This window comes from Apus apus, chromosome 2, assembly GCF_020740795.1.
Source record: "Apus apus isolate bApuApu2 chromosome 2, bApuApu2.pri.cur, whole genome shotgun sequence".
Classification (NCBI taxonomy): domain Eukaryota; kingdom Metazoa; phylum Chordata; class Aves; order Apodiformes; family Apodidae; genus Apus; species Apus apus.
The window spans coordinates 66,523,443-66,549,444 of NC_067283.1; the positions used below are offsets into that span (position 1 = coordinate 66,523,443).

Below are 26,002 nucleotides of genomic sequence, written 5' to 3' on the forward strand. Positions count from 1 at the left end.
CAGACCCAGAGGTGGTCTTCAGAGACCCCCAAACCCATCCTGACCCCCAGCTCTTTTCACTTCCTCACTGGCTCATCTGGCATGATCATTGTTAGGAATCACACCCACACTCCAGTTGCTGCACTACAGACCACCCCATACACACAGAGAGTAAAGAGCCACTCACTCTGCTAGCATGCAAACAGACCCTGTTATTTTGTTCTCCCTCTACTTCCCACATTTGTTCCTTCCCATATCACCTAAATCCCTCCCTTTTCGACCTTTGATTCTTGTCCTACACATCTCACGGTGTGAGATGCCCTGTGCAGTCACCAAAAGCTTTCCCCTGCATCCCCCAACAGGTCCCACACCCTCAGCTAGCACTGCCCTTAGTCCAAAAAGTGACCTGGAGAGCTCCTCCCTATGGCTGGCTCATGGTGATGGGTTTCACACCTGGACTCTGGGGCTGAGGCTCTGCTGGGACAGCCCTGGGAAGGGACTGGACAAGGTTTCGCTTCCTCTGAGTCCTTAATTTGGGTTCCTGCCTGCCCCTGTGCCCTTCTTGCCTTGTGGAGATGGACCTTTCACAGCTCTCTGTGATGGGCCTGGGAGCAGCCCAGCAAAGTGCTGTTTGGGCTCCCTCCCACCAGTGTCTCTCTGGACTTCTCTGCAGGTGTGTAGATGAGCTTTATCACACCACGGAACAGGTACCACTGCAGTCAGCCAGCCTTGAAATGCAACGGCTCTCCACCAGCTTTCCAAGCTCTAACACACAGATTCAATCTGTCACAGGTCATCTGTTTCTTAAAATAACCTGTGATGATCAATCCCCCTTCAGCATGTTAGAAATCCTCACATATTGCTCGCCATAAACCTAACATGGTTATTAACGTTAGGTAAATCATATCATGAGCCAAATGGTTAGCACAGGCTGCAGTCAATAACCTAGGCTCATCCCTAATGCTACAGCTCCAGCAACCTCATCAAGGTCAAGGCAGCTACTCAAGTGGTTAAAACAAAGTCTTTGTGTCTCAGCAAAATTGAGGTGTTACAGATCACAGCCCCTGATCTGCAGACAGACATTGCCTGGGGCCTCATCCGGCACCCAGCCCAATAAGATCTTTTCACTGATGCCTGAAAGCTTTGGATAAGCCTCAAGAATTGCAATGCAGTTCTTTCAATTTTTATCTTTTGGGTTTGTTTATTACCTCTCTGTTGGTCTTCTGTTCCATTGAGTTGTTTTTGTGCTTCTTCAATTTTATCTGCAAGAAAGAAAGTCATTATTAAAATACCTGTATTAAAGAATTTAGAATTTTAGAAAGTCATTTACTGAAATCTGTCTTGAGCTATCTGCTTATACTTAGGAGCAATACCATTCACCCATAAATATGCAGTACATTATGAGTAATACTGCCATAAAAAATTTTATCATCTTTTACCAGCAAGGCTATTGACATGTTAAATTACTCGGAACTGCAGAAAGAAAAGCACTGGCACTGGATCTGCTGTCAACAGCTAATCCCGATGTAGTTTTGTACCATCTATAATAATTTATGAAGTCAGGGGACTCTTCAGAATAGGCATTATAGTGCATTACAGAGTATTTTAATATGTTTTTCAAAAATGCTCTTAGAACAAGACAATGTGGCATTAAACACGGTGACACAAATGAGCAAACAGGATTTGGTAGGTGAAGCGGCAGAGCCAATACTGTCACACGGGAGCAGCAGGGGGTGAGCAGTGGCCCTGTGCTTATTCTAGTGAAACTACCCAAAATTCACATACACGCAGCAGGAACAAAAACAGGTCTTGAGTCTTTATGCTCACCCTGCCCATAGAGGTTCACCTGCTGCCCCCCAAACACATCGGTACCAGGAAGGGAATCACGTTTCTGCTGCTGTTGCACAGAGGATCCTGTGGGAAGGAGGTTCACCTTCTCCGTGTGTATGTGTGTTTGCAAGAAGCAAGAAAAGGGGCAACTGGTATGAATAAAAACCTGAGATCCATTTCTTTTTGGTAGCAAGCAGTCCTCTGAGTAGCTTCAGGCTAAGAGGTAAAAAGCAGCAGCACTGGGAGAGGCTGAGCTTTACATCAAACTACAGCCTGACCGATCAAGATCTGATCTGGGAACATACCTTTCAGATGTTATTGATAATTATCCAAAATTCTGAAAGCTGGGGTTTATTTTTTTTTGTTTGTTTTGGTTTTTTGTGGTGAGGATGGTTTTTACAAAATTAAATTGAAAGAATGTAAAGGTCCCTTCCAACCCAAACCATTCTATGAGTCTAGAACTGGATTAATCCTAAACCTCTCCGACTTTACTGGTACAACTCAAGAAACACCAGACTTCATGACTGCTACACATAGAAGGACAAGGACAGCTCTGCAGAGTCCTCCTTTCTTTCCCCCTTTATTGATGAGTGGGGAGGCTGTTATTTGGTCTTATACTCACTGTTTCTGTACAAAGCAAGGTTTCCAGAAAACTGACCTTTCTTTAACTGAATTTTAAATCAGTTGTTTAAAGTGACTTCCTTAATATTTATGAGCTGAACCACTCATGTACACTGGAACCATCTGTTTTCCAATTATTTTCTCAGTAGAACTGAAAAATTGTGACTGAAACAAACCCTTCTCACAGGTTTTAAGACTGAGTTTTGTTCAGCCTGCTGGAGTTCTGCATTTCTACCTTTCAAAACTAGTACCGGGTTCCCTACCTCACTAAAGCTCCATAATTTCTCTCCTGTATGTTGTCCCAGGGAATGCATCAAAACATCTCACAAGGATGTTCACTGAGCAGACTCCCCAAGCCACAGAGAATTAAACTGTTAACAAGAAAGATCACCACTGCTATTTTAAAAGCCAAACCCTATCCTTCTTCCTTTGAGATTAGCCAGACTAACATAAAAAGGGAAGTTACAATTAAATATATTAAAGGCACCTTTTACACACAGTTTCTTTTGTACTGGCTTATTGGCTGCTGAAGACAAGCAACTCAGAAAGAGAAAAACCACCTTTCACTATCTCTTTACCAACCCAGTTAAGCAGGCTTACTTTAAACAATGAAGACTTCATACTTAACAACTTCCTGGATTTCAGCTACAGCTGAAATATTGTATGTACATATCAGCTTTTGTATAGAATGTAAATAACAAATCCTAACAACAAAAAAAAATAACAGGAAACATAAACAAAGGATCTTTTATATATGTGTGCCACTAATGCTATTGCAGAAAACCATATCTAATGATCTTAGGCTGTTTTCCCACAGATTATTGCTTTACAGAAAGGTGATGGAATAACCAGCTTACAAAGTTGCATGACAGCTGATGAACTTACATGAACATGCAGGAAAAAAAAGTAAACACCAATAAATTAACCCTGTAAATAGAGTTGTAAGATTTACGAGAAAGCAAGCAGCAATCAAACCACAGACAGGCTATCAAACTCATTCCTCCTTTGCTTAAAGACACATTTAACGGATCAGATACAGTATTTATCTCTTGAAAGGATGTAAAAGATTTGTCACCAGCATTTATGGTTAAGTACACAGACAACTGCAGTTCCATTATTAAGAGAATTATCTGCATATTTCACATAAGTGCTACAATAAATGGATGCATATAATTTCACGATCATCCTGTTCTATAGAGAAAAATTACTTAAGTATTTTGGAAGCATGCTACATTAGATTGCCAGAAAAATTAAATGCTTTGATCTCCTTAGCTGAAGTCTCTCTTATTTAATAAAAAATAAAATTAAAAAAATAGAAGTTCCTATCAGAAATTCCCAACGACTTCTTTGTCAAACTGTAATCCCAAACAAAGAAACACAGATGACAGAAATAATAATTAAGCATATGGTTGGTGCACAGCCAGCAGGTCTCCTACACTTCCTTCATCTCTCGATATGTTTTCCCCAATGAGTTATATTTATTGTAGGTATGTTTTCCTACCTATGGAGGTATCTCTGTGCAGAAGAGTTTTGAGCATCATGAACAGTGAAAAGATTTAGTGTTTACTCTGGAACCTGACACCAATTTTGACCGTAAATGTGGCATGGGTATTAACACTGCTACACATTTCATTGAGGACCACATCCTCATAATGGGCCATATCACACAGCTCCCTGCCTTTCTTATTGCACAGAGGAACCCTAAACACCGCCGTGTAAAAATCTGTGGCAGCTGCTTCCCACTCTGCAGGGAATTTTTAAACGATATTTTAAAAATTCAATTATTATAAATTGTATAATGATTTTTAAGAATTATTATAAAACTAAAATATATTCTACATTACAACTGAAATCACACTGATTTTTTAATTAAAATTTACAAATTTTATAATAGCAGATCCTATATTGGTGACTACCTGACAAACCACGTTTTAGGCTGGAAGGAAGAGCTGAGTTATCCTGAACTGCCACGCAGCTGTGGGAGGAACAGGCTTTGAACCACTCCTCCCTGCAACACCCACCACAGCCTCCCTGGCTGTCCCTTGACTATTTCCATATACACCAACAATAACTTGCATACTAACATCAAATTTATATTATCCAGTCATTTCCTTCTCTTGTGTCTCATTAAATTAGCCATATGTGAAACATTTCACAGCAAACTATTTCAGATAGTGAACCATATTCTTTCACAATTATAGTCTAGATTCTCTAACAGTGCATACCTTTGAAAACTTCTATAAGCAAAAAAAATCACATAAAAATCCTCTGCAAGACCCAGGAGGAATTTAAAACTGCAAAGTCCACTATTAATATTAATACATATACTAATACTGATCAAGTATACAATATTAACCTATCAAATACTCACTTGATTTAGCATTACTTCAGATTGAAACTTGTGACTCAGAAGGTACTGTCTAATCTGAAAATTTTACAAAGGAAACATTTATCACTGGAATATTACTTACTTTTACTAGGACAAGAGTAAATCATTTAACTAATGGAATTTTATAATGCTTAGCAGGCACAGCATCCTCATTGTTCCCCATAACATGTCAAAAATAGTACATATCTTGACTACTTCACTGTAAGATCTATCCCAATGTCCCCAACCTTCAGCAAACAGCCTTCCGGAGTAGCACACATTAGAAGCAAATGATGAGAGTGACAGACACACTATCCTCTAAGGTGGGACACTTCTCACTGAGTGCTTACTAGAGGGGAAAAAGCAGAGCAGCAATAAAAGAGGAAATCATCATATGGGCTGCTGTATAGAGAGGAGATTCTAGCTGATAGCCACAGAGTCAGCTCTTGGTTATCCCAGGCAGATGTGCACCACAAAAAAGCAAAGGAGAGATAACATAATGTAATTTTTTATATATATAAAAATTGTTTTATAGTTGTATGTGTACATGTAAAAAAATATTAATATATATCTATGTGCCTATGTGTAAAATAAAATGAAACAACACGGCTGCAACGGCTTTTCTTACTTCAGTATTAGACCTTTTCACATTATTGTCCAACACAGTTCTCCCAGCAGGTATTTGCTGTGTGGAAATTCCTTGGGGTTTTAAATATATAATGTAACAGTGCTTTTTAGGAAGGCAAGGAAGAAGATTGGCATGCAGTAAAATATGCTTCTTGCTTTACACGTTTCCTGCTGTGATAGATCATTAAATGGATACCAACAGTCTAAGTTAAACACGGTGGTGCTGTGGTGGGTTTTTTAATGAAAAAACAAACTGGATTTTTTACCAGCTTTGCATTGTCTATTTTTGATCTTTACTGGAAGATATAATCTTACAGGTTTTAATTACAGCACAAATAAAATGTAGTTTATAAAGACCTTTACTGTTTTAAAAAAGACATCAGCATATCAGCATACAAACTCGGACATGTTTATTTGTATTAGAAATGCACTAGGAATTTTCAAGAAAAACTTTAAAGGCCTTATTTATACAGTCAGTTAAGGAAAAAAAAAAAAAAAAAGGTGTAGGAATTTCAGCAAGGAAAGCAGAAATACTGAGAAATATAAGGTTTGCAAAATATGAAACCAGTAACTTCCGACAGCAATTTAAGATGAAGCAAAAGAAATCTACTTGTGGGTTTGTTTGTGGCTTTTGTTTTGTTGGGTTTTTTTAAGCTCTTTGTTGCTCATGAAAGAGAGACTCCACACCTGAGGTAAATATCACTTTGATCTGCTGAACAAGTTGCCCTGTAGAGTGACAAAACACAGTGGAATGGAGCAGCAGCCACAGGGAAGGACTACTTTTAGGCCACCAGAAAAGCTTACATGGGGGTGATGGGTGGGAAATATTAATTACCCTTAAGCAAAATGCATAAACACAAATACATTCATTGCATGTATTTTCAAGTGTCTATAAAGAAAGCTTTTGATTATTATTTTTTTTTCTTCTTCTTGATGAAGACTCAAAACTTCTGCTCTGACATAAAAACAAGGATTTTGTTGTGTTGTTGGAAAATCAGCAGGTTTTCACCATACTGGATGCTAAGACTAGGCTACTTTAGCACAACTTCAAAAAAAAAAAAATTAGTAACCTGCCTGGAAGGGTAGGTTTTTATGTTCAAGTATTTAACCAAAACAACTGGAAGGAAAATGTCAGCATTTTTTCCCCTTCCGCTAAAGGCAAGAACAGCTTTCAGGGCTTACGCTGAGTCATCCTAAAAAAACCTCCAGCAAAACAGATGGCAACAGTTTTTCTTGTTTTCTCAAAAAACACGCTCTCTCTTACCTTACTGCATCAGAAGACATTTGAAAAGTAGTTTTTTAAAATCACTTTGCATATTTTTCAATGGACACAAAGAAAGAAGTTGATTGCATTATTTTTTCTTGCATTGAACATCTAGATCACTAGCAGAGAACTGCAGTAAGAAAATATTCTCCAGGTGAAATGCTTTTACTCAACCAGTTCACAGGCACTGGGCAGTTTTACTGAAAACTGAACTGTAGGTGGGTTTTCTTTTTTTGAGGGGGGGGGATGCACAGCTTGAGAAAACTCCTGATGAAAGGCCAAAATGCTGCATTTTCATCACTAATTAAATTGAGAGCACAAGCTGAAAAGAGGCTGAGAGACCCCGTATGGAAGTCTCCATCATCTGACTATTGAAACCCACCAGGCTTCACAGCTCACTGGATGGGAAGTGCTTCTGAAAGCTTAAGAGGACCACCAGGTCTCAAGAGAAAGGCAGATGATGCCCTGGCGCGAGGAGGAGGAACAACCGCTCCTCAGAACCCGCAAGAAAGCCGCAGTCCTGCTGTGTGTTTTGGTTAACCAAGATGAATCCCCGAACTTCACTTAGCCAGCTAATTAAAAAAGAGGGAAAAAAATATTAAGTAAAGCCAGAGTCTTGTCTGTACAAGGAGCCCATGAGGTTAATTGAGAGCACGGTGCAGTTGGTGGGATGCTGCCTCTTGCCCGTCCTCGGGCAGAGCGGAAGCTCGGCAGGCCCCTGCACGGATGAGGCACTCTTCTCACTCAAATTCAAATCTCCTTTTAATTAGAAACTACTCTTCTGTCCCCACGTATTTCCCTTTTCTACTTTAATGAGGAACGCTCAAGATTTAAAGAGATCGGTTGAGGCAAAAAGCAGTCCCTACATATTCTCTGTGATTTCACAGCGTGGGAACTTGACACCTTTTGGCGCAGGGTTTGTTTCGTGGTTTTTCTCCTCTCCAGTTTGGGGCTTAAGAGAATCACAGCAGCACGGCTTAGTGGGATGCCAAGCACTGAGCCTGATGACTGATAGCATGGATGTCCCCAGCCTACCACAAACGCAAGGTAAAACAGATTAAACCTCAGTTTGTCAGATCCTACTGGGTTTGAAGATTGCTCATTCTGTTGTAAGAGGGAGGAGAAAAGAAAAAAAAACAACAACAAACTATTAAAAGTTAGGAAATGGGAATTGATAACTTAGCAATTAGTAGGATGATGCAGGAGCAGTTGTCATTTTAAAAACTATCGACCACTTTTTTAAACATCTGAAATGAAATTTAAAACATCTTAAAATGTTCTACTAGTCATTATAACCTTGACTAATGACCTGTTTGATCAGTTTTTCAGGAAAATGTTATGCATTTTCATTTTAATGTCAACTTTGAATGCTCATCATAGTCCTTGCCATATATAATTATTTGCATTTAAAAATGAAGAACCCATGACAGAGACTTTACATAACCCCTTTGAAAACAGAAGATAAAACTCTTCCTACTACTCTTCATCTCAAGAAAAAAAAAGAGGCTTGCATATTTGAAAATACAATCTGTAATCTGAAGATTAAATTAGTATCAATCACGAACAGCTACGCTGCGTATAGAATAAAAACAATCAATGGAGAGGTTGTATATAAATTGTATACATATATTAGCTTTATCCTTGCCATTATGTGTACTTAAGCGTGGCAAGGGCTCCTGATGATGCTGACAAGGTATAATGTGCACAAATTACAGAAGCACTCTTAATATGGACAAAAACTCAGTCCCTGTGTCAACAGTTTACGATTGGGGAGCTTTCAACTTTTTTTTTCTCCTTTTGGCATGATCTGAATTTTTATGACGAGGCCTTTAAACTCATTTAAAAAAGCAGAGCACGCGAAGGTGGGAAGAGTCTTTTTGGACAGCTGCCGCCCTGCAGCACCAGTGGCAGAAGGACACGGGGAACAGTGCGGCGTCTCTGGGGACAGGCACAGCACAGCAGCTGCCAGGCCCGCAAACTCTGAAGAGCAGGTGAAGAACCTTCAGAAATCTGCCGGGCACATTTTCCCTCTGTGTAAACCACTGTGCAAGGCTGTCACTTGCCATGGCTAGCCCCTTTTCCACCTGCCCCACAAAGCCAGTGGATCCTAGGTGTGCTCCTGAGAGCCAGGAGCTGTGCCACCAGAGGCAACTCCGTGACACCTTGTCTCGCTCCTCTAACAAAGCACAAACACGAGTGCTGATTACGGTGTCATTTGCATAGCTCCTAATCAGCCACCTAGCACAATAATTACACCATTGCTATGCTGATGGCTAGAGCATTGTTCTGCCCTGACTGACAAATTCGAGCTGCATACCTAGGACAGGGTGATTATTATCACTAAAACCTGCCTAATAATTACTTTACAGCCTCTAAGGCATTCACTGTTCCAGGCCTGGATTCGACTGTTGTGTTTTTGTTTTTGTTTTTTTTCTATGCCTATATCCAATACCGGGGTTAAAAGTAAAAAAAAAAAATAAATATTTTTGTTATTTATCCACCTTCTCCAAGCTGCTGCTATGAGTACCTTCCTACTTTCTGCATTGAGACAGGTTCACTCCTCCTGATAGGTTTAGTGGCCTTTGATCTGATGTCCCCCAACTGGAAAGAAGTGGGGTTTTTTTTGGTTTTGTTGCGTTTTTTTCCCTCTAGCCTGACACAGAAATTTAAAAAATGCCCGTGAAATACCTGCAAGCATTTTTAAAACAAAACCACAAAATCCCTCACCTCTTCCACTCACCAGAAACGTATGTGGGACCCAAAAGATTTCCTTAATTTGTGTATTTTCTCAAATACAGATACTATACCAAAGCACAGCAAGCAGTCAAGCCAGCCACTCCCCAGACAAACGGGAAAAACTTTCCATCCATCTTTCCTGTACTCCGAAAGCGCTGCTGAGGGAGGGCATGCCCAACACTGTAAGTCAAAAAACTGGTTCAACAGGTAGGACAACATCAAGAGCTGGTGTTTCATCACTTGAGACAACAGCTTCAAGTTCTCCGAGGGGTCAAACTGCTCTGTAATTGCTTATTATTCTTTCTGGAGTTCCTCAAACGCTACTGAGTTTGCAAGGTATAAAAGTAGATAAATTCAGCACTGAGGAACCTAAAGTACCAACAACCCTGCTCAAAGACAGCTTAATTACCTTAAGCTTAATACACCTTAAAAAATAGCTCTCTATTGAGATCCTGAAATTGTGACGAAAACGGTTTAAGTAATTAGACCTTTGGATATGGAAGTTCTTATAATTACCTGATATTAAGATGGACAATAAGTAGTACTGGTGGCTAAGAAAAAAAAAGGTTTTTTGATGACATATAACAAAAAATGAAGCAAAGCAAAATACACAAGTCAGGCCAAAAGTCCAGCCTAGACTCCAGCAGTAGCCTAGAACTGAAGTCGAGGGAAAAGCAGAACAGGACATGCAGGAAGTCCTGGATTCTAAAATGACACAGCTCTGAAGCAAGCCTCAGAAGCTGCCCTCACACCTCACAGGTCCCACCAGGTACTCTGACAGAAGTTTCTTCAAGTGTGCTTTGAATCCATGTGAGCTTTTCACATCTCTCTTCTTCAAACTGCAGGGCCTCATCTATGAATACAAAAAATATTCCTTACACAAAGGCTGTTCAATAGACTTATGACCTCTGCAGATTTTTCAGGTACTAATCCTCTTTAGAGGTGAAAGCCAGGAAGGGAAAGAGAGTTAAAAGGAACATGTCAGAATAGATCCCAGTGTTCATGATGAAGGCACATCACGACACATGCTATGACAGATACATTTTTCTCTTCTACTGCCATAAACATTCCTAATGTTTTATTTGCTTTTTGACAGCTAGTAAGCATACAGTTGACTTCTTCATACAAATATATGACCCCAAAATCTCATGCCTGAATGTTAACAAGCAACTCAATCTAAATGAAAAGTCAGAATATTTTTCCTGTGGACATCACTTTGCATTTGTCTGCACTGAATTTCATTCGTCATTTTACAATATGGTTGCACAGCAACCTAATGTCATTTTGAAATCCTTTGCATTTTCATTTGCATCTTCATCTTCACCTCCCTGGGTATCTCCATCAATTCAGCAACACTGCCACTTCAGTCAGTATGTGTTCTCTTTCCCCTATCACTCAGAAGAACAGGAATGGACAGAGAGACACTTTTATTAACTGAAAAACACCCAGTGGTGTTTGTCTGCTAAGGAACAAGCATTGACTGCAAAATGTGTAAATATCAGCCTCTCAATAAATTTACACACGAGAGATTTTTCTTTCTGGGGTGTATTGAGGGAGTTCACTCAATACCCTCTCTTCTTTAAAACCCTGTCCTTAACTGCAGTCTGTCTTTAAAACTCAGCCTCTGCAAACTCCATCGTCCTTCACCACCTAACTCAAAGAACATGTTTCTGACTCATCACCTCCAGCCACTGTGCCCACTCCTTCCTCACCAGCTCCTGTCAATGCTGGAGCATTTTCATGTATCTTCCTTATAACTAATTGGACCAACTGTAACGCAGCTTAGGACTTCTTCCAGACCAATGGTCCAGCTGCCTCTGCTCCACCCTTTTCCTCCTATCTTTCTGAGCCCAACATAACAGTACCTATTTCTCCAAAAAGTATCTCTACTTGAAATTTTTTATGCTATTTGGTAAATTCCCTTTGAACAGGATTGCAAAATCACCTTCAAATTAAAAATTCTTCTTTAGGTTAACTCCACATTAAATGCAAACTGAAAGCTTTTCATTAATTTAACTACCTTATCTCCTTTTTTGCTTGCTGTTTTTTCCAAGAACTTAATAGGTCTCATTGTTGCAAGCTATTATGCTAAACCTTGTTCTGTGGACTTTTCAAGTTTATTTCTCCACAGCAATCTCCTATTTTAGCCCTCATTTTTTATATGCCAAATGAAATGTTACTAGCTACAGCTTTAAAATGAAACACAGTAACAGAAATTTGATCAATTTAAAAGAAAAAGTCCGAAAAACTAATCAATACAAGCAGATGTAGGACTAGGCATACCTGAAACACAAAACTTAAGCAAAGGCACAAAGAGATGGTATTTTCTCATTAGCTGCCTGCTCCAGCCATGAACAGGGACTCAGCCATTCTTAAGAGGCTTCCAAGAAAAACAGCCCTAGGCAGTTCATGTTCCCTTCTCAAGGCAAACACAAATTGGGGGTGGAAAATATACATATTAAGCCAATACCTCACTTTAGAGACTTATTTTACTGTTCTCCTCTACCTGCTCCCATCCTCCCCCAAGATCTGAGATGAAAACTAGGTTTTGAGTATCCCAATGAGCACTTTGTGTTCTCCAGCCATGAGCTGTTCCCATCAAAGATGGTGAGAGCAAGGACAAACCATGTCTCCAGAAACCATGCACACCCTACACAGGGTTAGGAGGACCTTAAACAAAAAAAGTTCTGGGCTGATTACCTTAAAAAACCCAAACTTTCCAGATACTTCCCAAGCTAGTACTTTGGGAAGGAAGAAGCCATTCAGTAGACACACTTAAAGAGAAAATCAGACAGAAGGGAGATGTTCTGTATCAACAGGAAATAAAAATTACAGAATCACAAAATCACAGAGTGTTAGGGGTTGGAAGGGACCTTGAAAGATCATCTAGTCTAAGCCCCCTGCCAGAGCAGGGTCACCTAGATTAGCTCACACAGGAACATGTCAAGGAGGGTTTTGAATGTCTCCAGAGGAGACTCCACAACCTCTCTGGGCCTCCTGTTGCAGTGCTCTGTCACTCTCACAGTGAAAAAGGTTTTCCTCATGTTTACGTGGAACTACCTTGCATGGCTTGCACCTGTTGCCCCTTGTCCTATCATTTGACATCAGCGAGAAGAGCCTGGCTCCATCCTTCTGACACTCACCCATTACATATTTGTAAACATTGATGAGGTCACCCCTCAGTCTCCTTTTCTCCAAGCTAAAGAGACCCAGCTCCCTCAGCCTTTCCTCATCAGGGAGATGTTCCACTCCCTTAATCATCTTTGGGGCTCTGCGCTGGACTCTTTCAAGCAGTTCCCTGTCCTTCTTGAACTGAAGAGCCCAGAACTGGACACAATATTCCAGATGCGGCCTCACCAAGGCAGAATAGAGGGGGAGGAGAACCTCTCTTGGCCTAATAACAACACCACTGGAACACATATTCACCAATATATTCCCAGCATGGGATGAGTGGAAATGAAAAGCAATGCTGCAGCTTTGTTATTTTACTACTTTTAAAGAACTATTAGACGTGAGTCACCAAGTTCCTAACCATTAATTGAAGTAGAAATTACAAGCTGACGGCTGACCTTGCAGAGCACCCCAGAGCACACAGCAGCAGATCCTACACCACAACCCTCTGGCACCATAAAAGCCTGTGTCCCCCACTACTTCAGTTGTTTATTCAAGAGCTGAATGGCAGGTAAGTCTTACAAGACAAGACTGTACAAAACCAACACTTAAATAAATAAATAAATAAATAAATAAATAATGAGTGAGAGGGTATGGAGAGCAGGAAAACATTCTGGGGGCCAGATTCAGCCTGTGTCCTGCCAGCCAGTAACCTTCCATTCAAACAGGTACCCATTTCCTCAGGAAAAATAGAGAACCTATAGTCTTCCATCACAGCAAGCCAAGCGACAAACACCCACATTTTTATAAAGTGATTATTTTCTGGTCACAGCCACGCACCAGCCTGCTCAGGCTGTGCTCAGCTCTAAGCAGCTACTTGGCTACCTGCAACCCGCATGAGCCATTTTCAAGCTTCCCTGTCCCTGCTCCCCAAGCCCCATAAATCACAGGATTTCTGCTTGGAGCAGGGCTGTGCTGATCACAGGGCACTTGTCAAAACCTGTCTCCAGTGCAGCCAGCTAACTTCTTGTCTCTCTCTTCTGCCATGCCTGCCTTGGCTGGCCCCAGGAGCCCCAGGGGACACCTCTGCTGCTGCTGGCTCCCTGCCGTTGGTCTCACCTGCAGGGACCCTACCCACCTCGGCTCACCTGTAAGGGACAGCACTGCCCTGTACCTGACCACCGGAAAGAGTCAGAACTGCTCAGGTCATACACATATGGTAAAAGGCAGTAGGGGCGAAGAACCCAGCATGATTTATAAGCACCACTGAGGAGTGAAAATGTGCTGCAGTGGAGCCCCAGGTGGTCTTTTCTGGGGCTGAATATAGAGAAGGGAAACAAAACAGTGAAATCTTTAATGACACCCCCAACATACAGTCCTGACCCAAATCTTTTTCTTTTTCTTTCTTTGTTGGGGTGGCGGTTGTTAAAATATTTGCTTTCCTGCCCTGGGTGGCAATCGGCATTAAATGTGAAGAAAAACATTTCAATGATCTCACTTTCTCTCCCCCACTCTAAGAAACAGGATAAATTTCTCCCCAAGAAATGAAAGAAAGCAAGCTGAAGCATCTTACTGACATTCCTTTTTTGACTATCTCTAAGATACACTTGGACAACAAATAAAGTCTTGAAAAAAACATCCTGGAATGTTGACACTGTAAATTTAGTTCATTAACTTCTATTAAAAAAAACACCCTAGTTACTACAAGAAGCTGAGAAGATTTTTGTTTGGTAAATAAAGGAGAGGAAACAAAAAATTATAGTATACAGTTAAGTGTTTTAACAATATGCTATACAGTGTTTTGAAATATGAAGTAAAAAAATAAAAGATCCACTCGTATTCTCCTCATTGTAAAAGAAGTACAGTTCCTGTTGCTGTAGAACAGCAAACTATTATGATTTCTTAAAAAAACCCCACAAACCAACAGGTAAAATCTAAACCAAACCATAAACCTAGCCCTCTTCCCCCCTTTTTCTAGGTTCACTGGTGAAATTTTCTTTATCTCCTTGCAAGCTTAGGAACATAATTAGCTAGCTGCTTCTCACACACCTACGAAATGATGGCACTCTACAATCTGAACATCACCCGGGTGTTTTTTCCTTTTTTATTTAGAATTCACGCTCAATTTTGCGTTGTCTGATTGAAGATGAGGGGGCGGCGAGGAACGTGTGGGAGAAAGGCACAGCAAGCTGCTGCACACACCATCCCATCCTGCATTGGGAAGTGAACAGTTCAGCCTGGAACTCGCTCGCTTCAATAGTGATGTGCCAAAGTGAGCATCCAGGGACTCCCAAGTCCTCAAAAAAAAATGTTTATTCTGGCCTTTCACAAAAAGATCTTGCACAAATCCACCCTGTGCCACAACAGAGGAGCAGAAATACTTGCACCCAACTTTATTAATTGCAGTAAGATTTTTTGTTTTGTTGGAACAGTCACTTCTGCAAAATATTGTCAGTGGGAGAAGAAATTATTAGAATGTATGACTTGACTAAAACAATAAAAATGCAAGTCCAGTGTAAGGACCTGAAACTGCTTTTCGGGTTTGTTTTTTAACACGCCTCTTTGGAATTTTTTCTTAGTAGCACTAAAATGAATTACTTGAGAAAGAGCCCCGTATTTCCCAAACTATTAAGATTTTAAATTGTGTTTTCCCTCATACATATCCTGATCTGTTTATTTCAGTTTTAAATGTGTCTTACCTATTCACAGAAGTATTTTTCTCAATTTTCTTTTCAACAGCTCAGCTAAAATAAATTTCTGCTCAAAGTTTCCGTATTTCCAGCCAGAATAAGGGTAATTGAGACCAAAATTTTGCATGGTTAATAGGAAGAAAAATAACATTGGAAACTTTGCAGAGACAAAGAAGGGAAGGAGGAGAGAGCGAAGCCAACTGGACAACCTCTCTCACTCTTTAATTTCTCTTCTCTGAGGAGGTTCATAGGGGTTATCAGACCACTGAGCCGCCCTGACCTAAGCACCTGGAGTTGCGTTGAAGGAACAGGCTTCGCCAACTTCTCATTAAAGCTTATGAGAATCCTACTAAACATCTCAGCCAAGCCTGATGTTTACTGCAGGGGCAGTACATGAGGAAAGTGAAAATCTGTTGGGAGAGAGGGGAAAAAAAAAGAGTCCAGAGCTGTCAAATATTTTCTCCTGATGAAAACCTGTGATGGAAGACAGAGGTGTTTTGCTTTTCACTCATGCACAGGGCTGAGCCAGACCTGCCAGTGATGTACCGGGGCACCCACCTGGGGAGAAGGGAGGCAGCTGGTGGCAGATCACACAGTGGACACCTTCTGCCTCTTGGGTGGTCTTTCCTCGGACTTTCTTGACAAATCATTAGTGATCACCTGCCAAGGTGCTGCTTCCCTAATATTTATTTCTTCTCTAAATATTCATTCTTCCCCTCATGCTTACATCTTCTCTAATTTCACCTTGTTCATTGTTAAAAACTATTATGCAAAAGTGCTGGCATGGCTAGATTCACAGAAAAACCAGGAGCAAGGCTGGCCTTGGTGCTCCTCAGTCTCTCTCAGGTTTCCCCTTTTGCCAACCCCTTCTATGCCAAGAATCACATGAGCAAGACCTTCGTGCTACCCTCTACACCAGAGTCACCCATGGCTGATACTGAAGGCCTGGTAAGTGGTAGGACAAGGTGGTCATCTACCAAATGCCCATACCTGGTATTCCCTGCACGAACCACAGTAGGTCAAAGGCTTCTGATGCCTGCAACTTGGGGAAGACCTTGGGTTGTGCACAGAACTCAGACAGAATTTCTCTTTCTTCATGGTTCTCAAAAACACAGGCAAATGTTTTGCTACCCACTGAAATGCGTAAGGGAGAAGAAAAGGAGATGGGAGAACAAAAGCAGGATAAAACATAGTAAGACGAAAAAAATAAGAAAATACATAGTGTCTATGCTGTAGAAATGAGGCACCAAAATTATTGTCTATTTTTTCTTTCTCCTTCCCCAAAATATGATAGATCCTACCTTGAGAACTCTGCTTAGGAAAAATCTCAGCAAGTAGGAAAATACTAAACACATGATTTCCCATCTCTTTTCCTGTGTAAATAAACACTGGATAATATTTTATTGGTGACTGAATTTAATTAAAATACACACGTATACAGCAGATGACCTGATGATTTCATATCTTTGGCAGTCTTTCTGTCCAGCTTCTCATTTTCTGTAGTTACAATTCATAATTACAATCCAAATAATCTCAGGCTAACCCTGAGGCAGGATTAACCAATTTCTCTACAGGTAGTCAGGCATTTGGTTTTTGCCTTCACACTTCAGAATAAATTTTAAGCCTGTAAGACAAAAAAACCAAAACAAACCCCTAAAGCTACCTCACCCCAAAAGGCAACAACATCCCCTATTCATGTCAAGTTTATGATATGGGTCTTTAAATATCTTAGCACTTATTTATTTTATACTATTTAGTAATTACTTCCAACTATATTAAACAGTGATGATTTTATATTTAAGAATTTTCAGAAATTAAGTTTTATTCAAATTGAATACGCAAAAAGTATTAATTAACAACTCAAGCCAGGATTCAAGAACAGATTCTGACCTTAATCACCCATTACCAACTGAATAAAATTTACACTTTCACGGTTCTAGTAGGTAATTTTGAAGATTTTGGAGGTTGCCATTTCATTACTTCACATGCTGAAGTAAACTCAAGATTTAGAAATTGTTGCTTTAAACTTAGCACAAAAGCAGAGATAACCCCAATGGCACTCATTAGAAAACCCCTGCGAAGCTGGGACTGAAATGTGGAAAACCAGACGCCCTTTGCAAATTATTACCACGATATAGTTCTGAGCATGCAAATAGTTTAAGTTCCTGGCCTGATTCACAATCTAACTAGAGTCTGTTACAAGACATCTTAGGATTCACCTCCTCATAGGGCAGCAAGAGCAACGCAACCCAACTAGTACTTTAGCAGCCTAAATTGTAGACTATGGAAAAGTGTTTTTACCTGGAAGGCTGTGATACAACAAGCATGCTAAGACAAAAAGTGGTGATCAAAGCACTGAAATACAGAAATAAATAAATAGGTCAAATTCCTGTATGTGTTTAAACTACCCATATATTCAATTTATGACCTCTTGGTGTGCAGCACTGAGGAACTGACCTGCAGGTCATGGCGATTCTCTGAAAATAACCACACAGTGCACAAGATTCATTCCTGGGCACTTTGCCGATTTATTTCTTATTTAATCCTTTGTAGGAGGAGGCCGTATTTGCAGATAAAATGATGTGTTGCTTCAGGAAAAATATACACAACAATAACGCAACTAATTCAGACACAGAAAAAGTGCAAAGGGCAATAAAAATAATTAGGAGCCTGCAGAAGAATCCATATGCAAAAAGTGTAAAAGATTGCAGCAGTTTAACTTCCAGAGGGCTCAAAAATACTTGACACAATGCAAGTATATAAAATAACAAATGTTGCAGGGAAGGGTCAAGCTGAGCACTGCTGGAAAAAAAGACCAACCCGAAAACTCATAACTCTTATTTCTAATATCAAGATATAGGGCTTAGGAGCTAAACTTCTCATAATTTCTGTTTTACCGATTTATCTCAGCTCTCATTTCCTCCCTGCTTTCGGGCAGATATTGAAAATAAATGTGTTTTGAGATTTAGCTTTCCCACTGCAAATGAATTCATTGATCAATCCTGTTTGAAAACATTACAGAGAACCCCTTTTAAACACAATCAGATATTAGCTCTTCGGCTTTTGTCATGAAACACTGAAGCTGTGTATCAGGGAATCTCAACTCTCATATTATTAACACCACCACACCCTGGTAAGGGCAAATGTTCTTGATGGAGATCAAATGTGCTTTTCAGAACACCACCCAGCTACTAACTGCACTGCATGAAAGGTTTAAAAAGTCCACAAAAGAAAACCCCATGGTCCACATGAGCTCTTGGAAAATTGCACCCTGAACCACTTGTTATTCTCCCTCTGAAACACTTTGCAGGGGTCACTTCAAGACAGGATACTGATGAATCACTCTGACTTTCCTAAGAAATTAGGAAAGAGTTAAAAATAATTCTGGTTGCTTTAGAAACTGACATCCTTTGTTTTGGTTGAGATGAAAAACCTTTACATGCATGCAATACCCTTTAAAGTTGCCACGATTCCAACAATAACTAAAGCTATTCTAAGAAACTACCACCCAAAAAGAGATCAGCACAGATTTACAGTAAGTTTGCTGTCGCAGAGTTGGAGTATACTTGAGATATTAACAAAAACACTCAGCTGAGCAGAGTTCAGAGTGACCTGACCATCACCACCAACACATGACAGTAACTTGCTGCCCACTGACTCCAGCAAAAAAACACAGCCACCAAAAGAGCAACAGGGGCTTTTCTATTTCAACAGCAACTTGAAGCCAAATGTATTTTCAGCAAATGTGATACTCAACCTAAATAATTTCTAATACAAGAACATTAAAATACTGCTAAAATTTAATGATGAAGCTAAAACTATGTGGTTTTATCATGCATTTTAGATTTACTGTTGCATTTCACTCGAGTTGCAACCTTTTACACAGCTGAGCTCAGAGTCTCCTGTTTCCTGACACAGGCACTTCAGTCCTACTTACCAGCGCACCCGACCACTGACCCTTCAGTCCTTCTTTTAAATAACACAGACTTTTAAACTTGTAGGCTGTTTGCTCTGGAGTTGACACCACTCCATCTAAACCCACCTCAATTATTAGAATTCAAGCACAGAAAAGGATTTTTGGTTTGCAGTATTTTAGCTTCCACAAACCTGTTTCCATGCCCATCCATGCTGAGCCATCTCTTAATAAATTTGGGGTGTGATTAGCTTTTAGTGACAAAAGGCTTTGAACAATCAGCACTTTTAAACAGAGTCTTTAGGTACCTCAGAATTGTCTCCTGGGGAATACTCCTGCACCCTCCTCACTACCTGCCCAGAGCCCCAAGAGTCGCCCAGGAGGTCGCAAGAACACAAACCTTCAGTTTTGACATCCATCCCTGGTCCAGATAAACTGCAAAGGACCACCTTGAACCAGCCCAGCAATAGCTCTTAAAGCAGTATATTGGAATATACCAATGTTCCAGTAATAGCCACTTACATACAGTATAATATATGTGACCATAGATATGACCTGACTTGTAACTCTCTTGATCCGAGCCTGTCAATATTTTGGAGATTGCTCTGACTCAAACTATAATGTAAAACATTGATAGGCAAAACAAAGCTCAATAGTTTGCAAACTAAACTGCTGTCTCTCCCTCTACATATGTGTATGAATGTACACAGTTTTAAGGATGCATAATTAACTGTAAGAAAATAGTTCTCAGAAACCAGAAAGCTAAAGTCTTTATACCAAAAGCTGAATCTTTCTCAATCTATCTGCACAAATACACTCACTGAAGTTGCCAGCTCTGTCAAAGTGAACAAGGATTATGTTCTAAACATAAATCCATTTAAGCAGTCAGAAACCTGACTTGGGCTGGGCAAAAAATTATTTTCAAATGCAAATCAACATTGCTATCACATGCAACACAGTTTCTATTAGGGCTCTTTAAAATAAAAGTATGGTACTTCTATATAGTATTGCAAGGGTAGTTTGGGGAGCATTGGGGTGTGGAGGGGGGTTGGGAGGGGGTTACTGATCTTCCAACTGCAATATTGTTTAAAATTCAAGGTATCCAGGCTGGTCATACAGCTTTGGGTTGTTTAGGGTTTTTTCTTGGTTGGTGTTTTGTTTCGTTGGCTTGTTTTTTGGTGTTTTTTTTTTTGTTTTGCTTTTTGCTTCCAAATTTTGCTATGTATTTATAACCATAAAAGCCAGCAAAGTGACTTGATTTGCAAGAGGCACTACAATCAGACAGACCCAAGATAAAAATAAAACTCATTATCTGTATGGCTGCTCTCGAAAGTCAACTAACACACTGGCATCATAAGAAATTAATTCTTCAGTATATTTTTGACAAGCACAGTGTTTTTCTCTGAAAGGTCATTCTTCTAAATTAAGCAAAGTATTAAATCTCTTTGCTGTTCTGCTGCACATCCCAAACTCAACTCATGAAATGTTTTCACAGTAAAATCAAATTATATTTGAAAGAAATACAAGAAATAAAGTTTCTCGTGCATTTATATTTGGCATTTGTACCACAAGGAATGTAAGCAAACAGTAAGGCCTGTTCATAAACTATGTTAGCTGAAAATGTGCATACTCAGTAAATGCAGTATAGTCTAGTTTTGTCCAGAAGGCTTCCTTCTTTTAAAACTCTCCCAAAAATGCACACTTGCAAGCCTGAGAGGTAGATCTGGACATCATTGTCCAGCATTTAGGATTTGTGGGGGTCTTTCTTACTGAACTGGGCAACCCAGACTGACGCCCTACACACCACGCTCTGCTGTGTGCTGCCTCTCCATCCCTCCACGTCCTTCCTCTCCCTCATCAAACAGCTCTGGGATAGAAGCCACCAGAGCTGCTGCCCAGCTCTTTGCTCTGACAACCACCCTGCGTCCACCAGGAGCTCACCAGGCCTGTCTCAACCGGCAGTGGCAAAGCCTTAGGATGGACTTCGGAAAACACCCACCTGTCCCTTGCCACGTCAGAAAAAACTTCTACCCGCAACACCGACAAGAAAAAGCAGCTCCACAGGATAAAAACTGGGGCTCCTCTGGTGCCAGACAGGCATTCCAAAGACAACTTCTTGTTATGAATAAATACAGCACAAAGGATAAAGCTTCTTCCCTCTCGCACCTACTGGAGCTCTTCTGCAGCGCGTGGATTTCCAGCAGCGCCTGCCTTCTTGGCAGGGTTACAGGAGCGTCCTCCTCCCTTATGTAACTTCATTTCTTGAGTACACAATTACCCAACACACCCAAGGCACTCCAAGGCTTTGGCTTCCTCCCCCCCCCCTGCTTTTTTTTTATATTAAAGAAAAACTAAGTTTCTTTCCAGCTGGAACATTTTTTATTTTTCTCCCCAAGCTTAGGTCTGTGAGCAAAGCCACAGAAGTGCTCTGAATGTGGTGCACCCAGACCTTCAGCATCCCAATAAAGTAGACATTAATTTCTTGGCAGTACCTCTCTCTCTCTTTCAGTAGGGGAACGTAGGCTGAGCTCCAGGCTTGCAAGATACCTCGACATTCACAAGAACCTCCTCCATTTTCACCCCTGCACCTTCTTCCTCCTACAGCAGGTCGTCAAGTATCTACTGAACATTCCTCCCAAAGCCATACAAGACAGATACCTACAGCAGCAAGCCCCATCACCAGAAACAAATGCCATTTCACAGCAGGTAATATTTGACAGTATTCTTCCTAAACAGAACACTTGGAACTCATTTTACAAGAGAAAGGCCATGGCAAAGAGCAGGATACAAACAATTAAGGGACTATTTGCCCATGAAAAGGCAATGGGACATCGTCTGGGGGGAGATACTTGCAATCAAGGCACCCTCAACTACAGTAAGATCTAGAAAATCAAAGTCTGTATTTGAATAGTCATCAGTCAAGACAAATACATACCTGTCAGGTAGCACATACAGCACATACCACAAGGGCCTTACTATGAAGATTTCTACTTGCCCCAGTTTCATTAAAGACCTTCTACCTCCTGAACAAACAGGTCTTCAGCTCAAGGTCATTCCAAAACCATGGAAACCCTCCCTCTGGGCACACATTCAGGAGGAGACACAGCAGGAAGATGCTGTGAAGGTACCAGTCAAAGCCATCAACAGTAGATCGGTGCCTGGCAAACTGTGGCAGCGATCTCTGACCCCTTTTAAGTAGAAACCGGCCTATTTGCCTGGCAGCCCCGGTCATCACAATGTTGAGGCAGCATTATAATAGTGAAGGCCTGAAGGTGACACTGGTGTCAATATCACAGTCTGGTAGTGAAGAATCAGGACCATCTCTACCAAGCAGTGTGACAGACACATATAAAAAGGGGGGAAAATGTCCTTCTCCCAGGAAGTTTAACTTAAATACACTATTAAAAAAACACTGATTCTGTTTATGAAGTGTTACAGATTCCAGAAATCCGTATCTCTGGTTGAGGTCCTAAACATCCTGACAAAATCATTGTGGCTGTTAAGGTGCAATTCATTTTCACTCAAAACCGTTTTTCATCATTTTATCCCTTTGCTGCAGGAAGGGGCAAAAACGCTTTTCCAGACCTCCAAGAAGCAGTGAAACCATCAGTTTGAAGGGATGTTGACAAATATTTGCCCTTGTCATTATTTCAAGTGGAAGAAGAAGGTTAAGTTGTCTGATGAAGACTGATGGTTTTAATAGGATGAAGAACATAGATGAAGTTCCCAGGTTGTAAAAACACAACCTTCATTAAACTGTTCATGTTTTGATCTATTCAACCAAGAAAGATACATTAAAAATAACCATGCTACACTCCACTTGAATGCTGTTGACAGAAGAACTATGAGAGAGAAAATAAGAAGTAAATAACCAATCAGACTCTTGTTAAACTGTTTGTTGATTGCTGAAGATTTGCAGTGGGAAATGATACATCCCCTCTCATACAATAAACCAAAGTCTTGTTTTTTTTGTGTTTCGTCTCTAGTTCAGATTTGACATGGCTGGTCATATTAATTTACAAATTTTTTCTTTATAAATATATAACTTAAGAAGTAAAACCTGAAGCCAAACAGTGTAACAGTAAGGCTTCCTTTAATCATAATGAAAAAAACCAAAACAACAACAAAAAAACACAAAAAACCCACAAAAAAACAAACAGAGGGCTGCAGTAAACTGCAAAAGTAAATATATTTTGGGATACCTTGTACAGGCCATTAAGAACTTCTGTGCTGGATTATCAAAGGGGCTTTAAGCTTTATACTGCAAATCCAATGTAACAAGAAGTGGATGAAGCATATAAAACCATATACTGTCCTTTAAAAATCCCCATATAAAAACTAGGTTTTAAGGAATCAGTTCAACATTATATCTCAGTAATGGATAATAAAATGCATTAAATGATGCATTATCCTTACAATTATCCCCTAAACAAGTAATGAATATCCATAAAATCAGAGAAAAATAAATTCAAACACATTACGGTTGGGAAATGCAGAGTTAAGATACATGGAGCCTTATTAACATCTGTCAATGCTGGGACTCTCATTAAGATATTCTAGTGTTTTGAAACACTAAATTAAATTTTATTTAAAGATCTACCAGCCATTTATCACATTACAATACTACCAAAGGGCACAGCTAGCTTTGGCTGTAGTAGTTGAGTTATTTTCTATAGCTTAAATGGCCTAGCTTCCCCAAGGAACCTGTAGGCTCCGATGCTGATGACAAGAGGATGCTGACAGGAGGGATCTGCCAAAATTTTTTTTTTAAAAAAAAAGGTCAGAAAATTCATTACCAAAAATCTAAGGCATTTGTGGAAAGATGGGTTTCAGCAAGTATTACATTACAAAATATTTTCTAGAATGATCAGTTTCATCTTTTCTCAAAAAAATACTATATCCAAAGCTTTGTTTCAGTTTTTGCTACTAATTCCAACAACAACAAAAAAAGCAGACTTTGAAAAGTCAAATTAAAACAAAAGTATTTAAAATGCATAACAATGGAACTCTTAATACACATTTTAATTTCAGAAAAATTACCAAAATATGTCGAGTTTTGAATTTTCTGACATTTTTGTTGCTTTTTCACATTATACACAAGTGATAAAGGCAAACAAAGGCACACTTCTAAAAATAACTTCAACAATGACCTATGAATTTAACTGCAATGAGCTTTAATTGCAGGTCTTCAAACAGAGTACAAATCTACTCCGAAGATCACCTGACATCCCTGCAAGACATGGCTTGGCACACACTTACTAAGTGTGGATTTAATACTTATTGTTCACTCAAATCTATGAACGAATTTGATAGCATTCAGAAGAGTAATTCTGAAAATACTTCTGTTTTAGGTAATTTCCATAGGTATAGGAATTGCTATTTGCACAAACAACATTGTATCAATTGTAAAGCTACAGACTTCATCACAGACATCTTTTATATACATATATATATATATATACACACACACACACCTGTCTTGACAATGGTACACAGACACACAGAGAGAAGTATCTCTCTGTCGCATGGAATTAATTGGATGAAGCTGAAATGCCTTCCCCAACCCCACCAATGCTCCTAACTTAGGTGAACATCAGACTCCCCCAATAAACTACCAACAGAGAACACTGGATAAAGAGCCCTACCCAGGAATTTAAGTATCTCCAGATAAGTGAAAAGCCTGAATATCAAAAAATGGTTAACCGAGAAAACCCCCTACTTAATCGAAATTCAGATTGTGCTCAGGCTGACTAAAAAGCTCCCAAGGATTTTAAGAGAAGCAGAATTTAATCTTACAATTTTCTGAGGAAACCAAAACTTCCTGGCACAACCCCACAACATCCACCTATCTGTGGGAACTCCCTTGTTATGGCTTCCACTCCCCTGTGGTAAATGACTGCAAACCAGCCAAATCTCACACAAAGGTTTGCTTCTTCGTTGCTCCGCTCCTCTGGAATCCCAGAGTGTAGATGAAAGAAAGGACTGGCTTCTGTGGAAAGCCTCCAGGCACAAAGCCATAAAAAAACCAGGTAGCAAGATGCCTACCAGGAGCACAAAATTTCCTCTTCTGAGGCAAGTGGGAAAAGGGAATCATAGATACACAGACTGGTTTGGGTTGGAAGGGACCTTAAAGATCACATAGTTCCAAGCCCCCTGCCACAGGCAGGGACACCTCCCAGTAGACCAGATCTGTCAAAACCCCATCCAACCTGGTCTTGAACACTTCCAAGGAAGTGTCAACCACAGCTTTCCTGAGCAACCTGTTCCAGTGTTTCACCATCCTCACAGGAAAGAATTTCTTCCTAATGTCTAACCTACATCTCTGCTCTTCCAGCTAAAAGCCATTACCCTCTTGTCCTATCGTTATAGTCCCTGATAAAAAGCCCCTCCCCAGCTTTCCTGTAGGCCCTTCAGTACTGGAAGGCTGCTTTAAGGTCTCCCCTGGAGCCTTCTCTTCTCCAGGCTGAACAACCCCAACTATCTCAGCCTGTCTTGACAGGAGACGAGCACCAGCCCTCTTATAAACCTTGTGGCCCTTGTTTTTGACCACACAGCTCAGCGGTGGGAAGGCAGAAGAGAATATGTGGGATGATGCTGTAGGGGGGGCGGGGGGGGGTGTGAAATGCCACAGGAAATTACTTCTGGGGGGGTAGAAGCTGGTTAAGGAACTTGTGGTGAGATATACAAGTTCAGTGCCTACCATACCCTTCCTGTGTGCCTTAGCTCCAGTCCACAAAACATTTCCACGCTCCAAAGATTTACTGAAAAGATAATTTATATTCTTAAGGAATACAGTTGCTGCACACATGAAGTCTTGGAGATATTTGAATAGCTCATTACCAACTACCTACATAGAATATACT

The 26,002-nt window shown here is 40.3% G+C and overlaps 1 protein-coding gene across 5 annotated transcripts in view; it reads right to left on the reverse strand.

Annotated features, from left to right (window-relative positions):
• The window catches only part of HIVEP1 (HIVEP zinc finger 1), a 117,699-nt gene that overhangs the window by 45,292 nt on the left and 46,405 nt on the right, over window positions 1-26,002 (reverse strand). For all 5 annotated transcript variants that reach the window (XM_051610498.1, XM_051610502.1, XM_051610499.1 and 2 more), the window contains exon 3: window positions 1,188-1,241. In XM_051610498.1, the coding sequence (XP_051466458.1) occupies window positions 1,188-1,241 (54 nt within the window). The remainder of the gene's footprint in view (window positions 1-1,187; window positions 1,242-26,002) is intronic.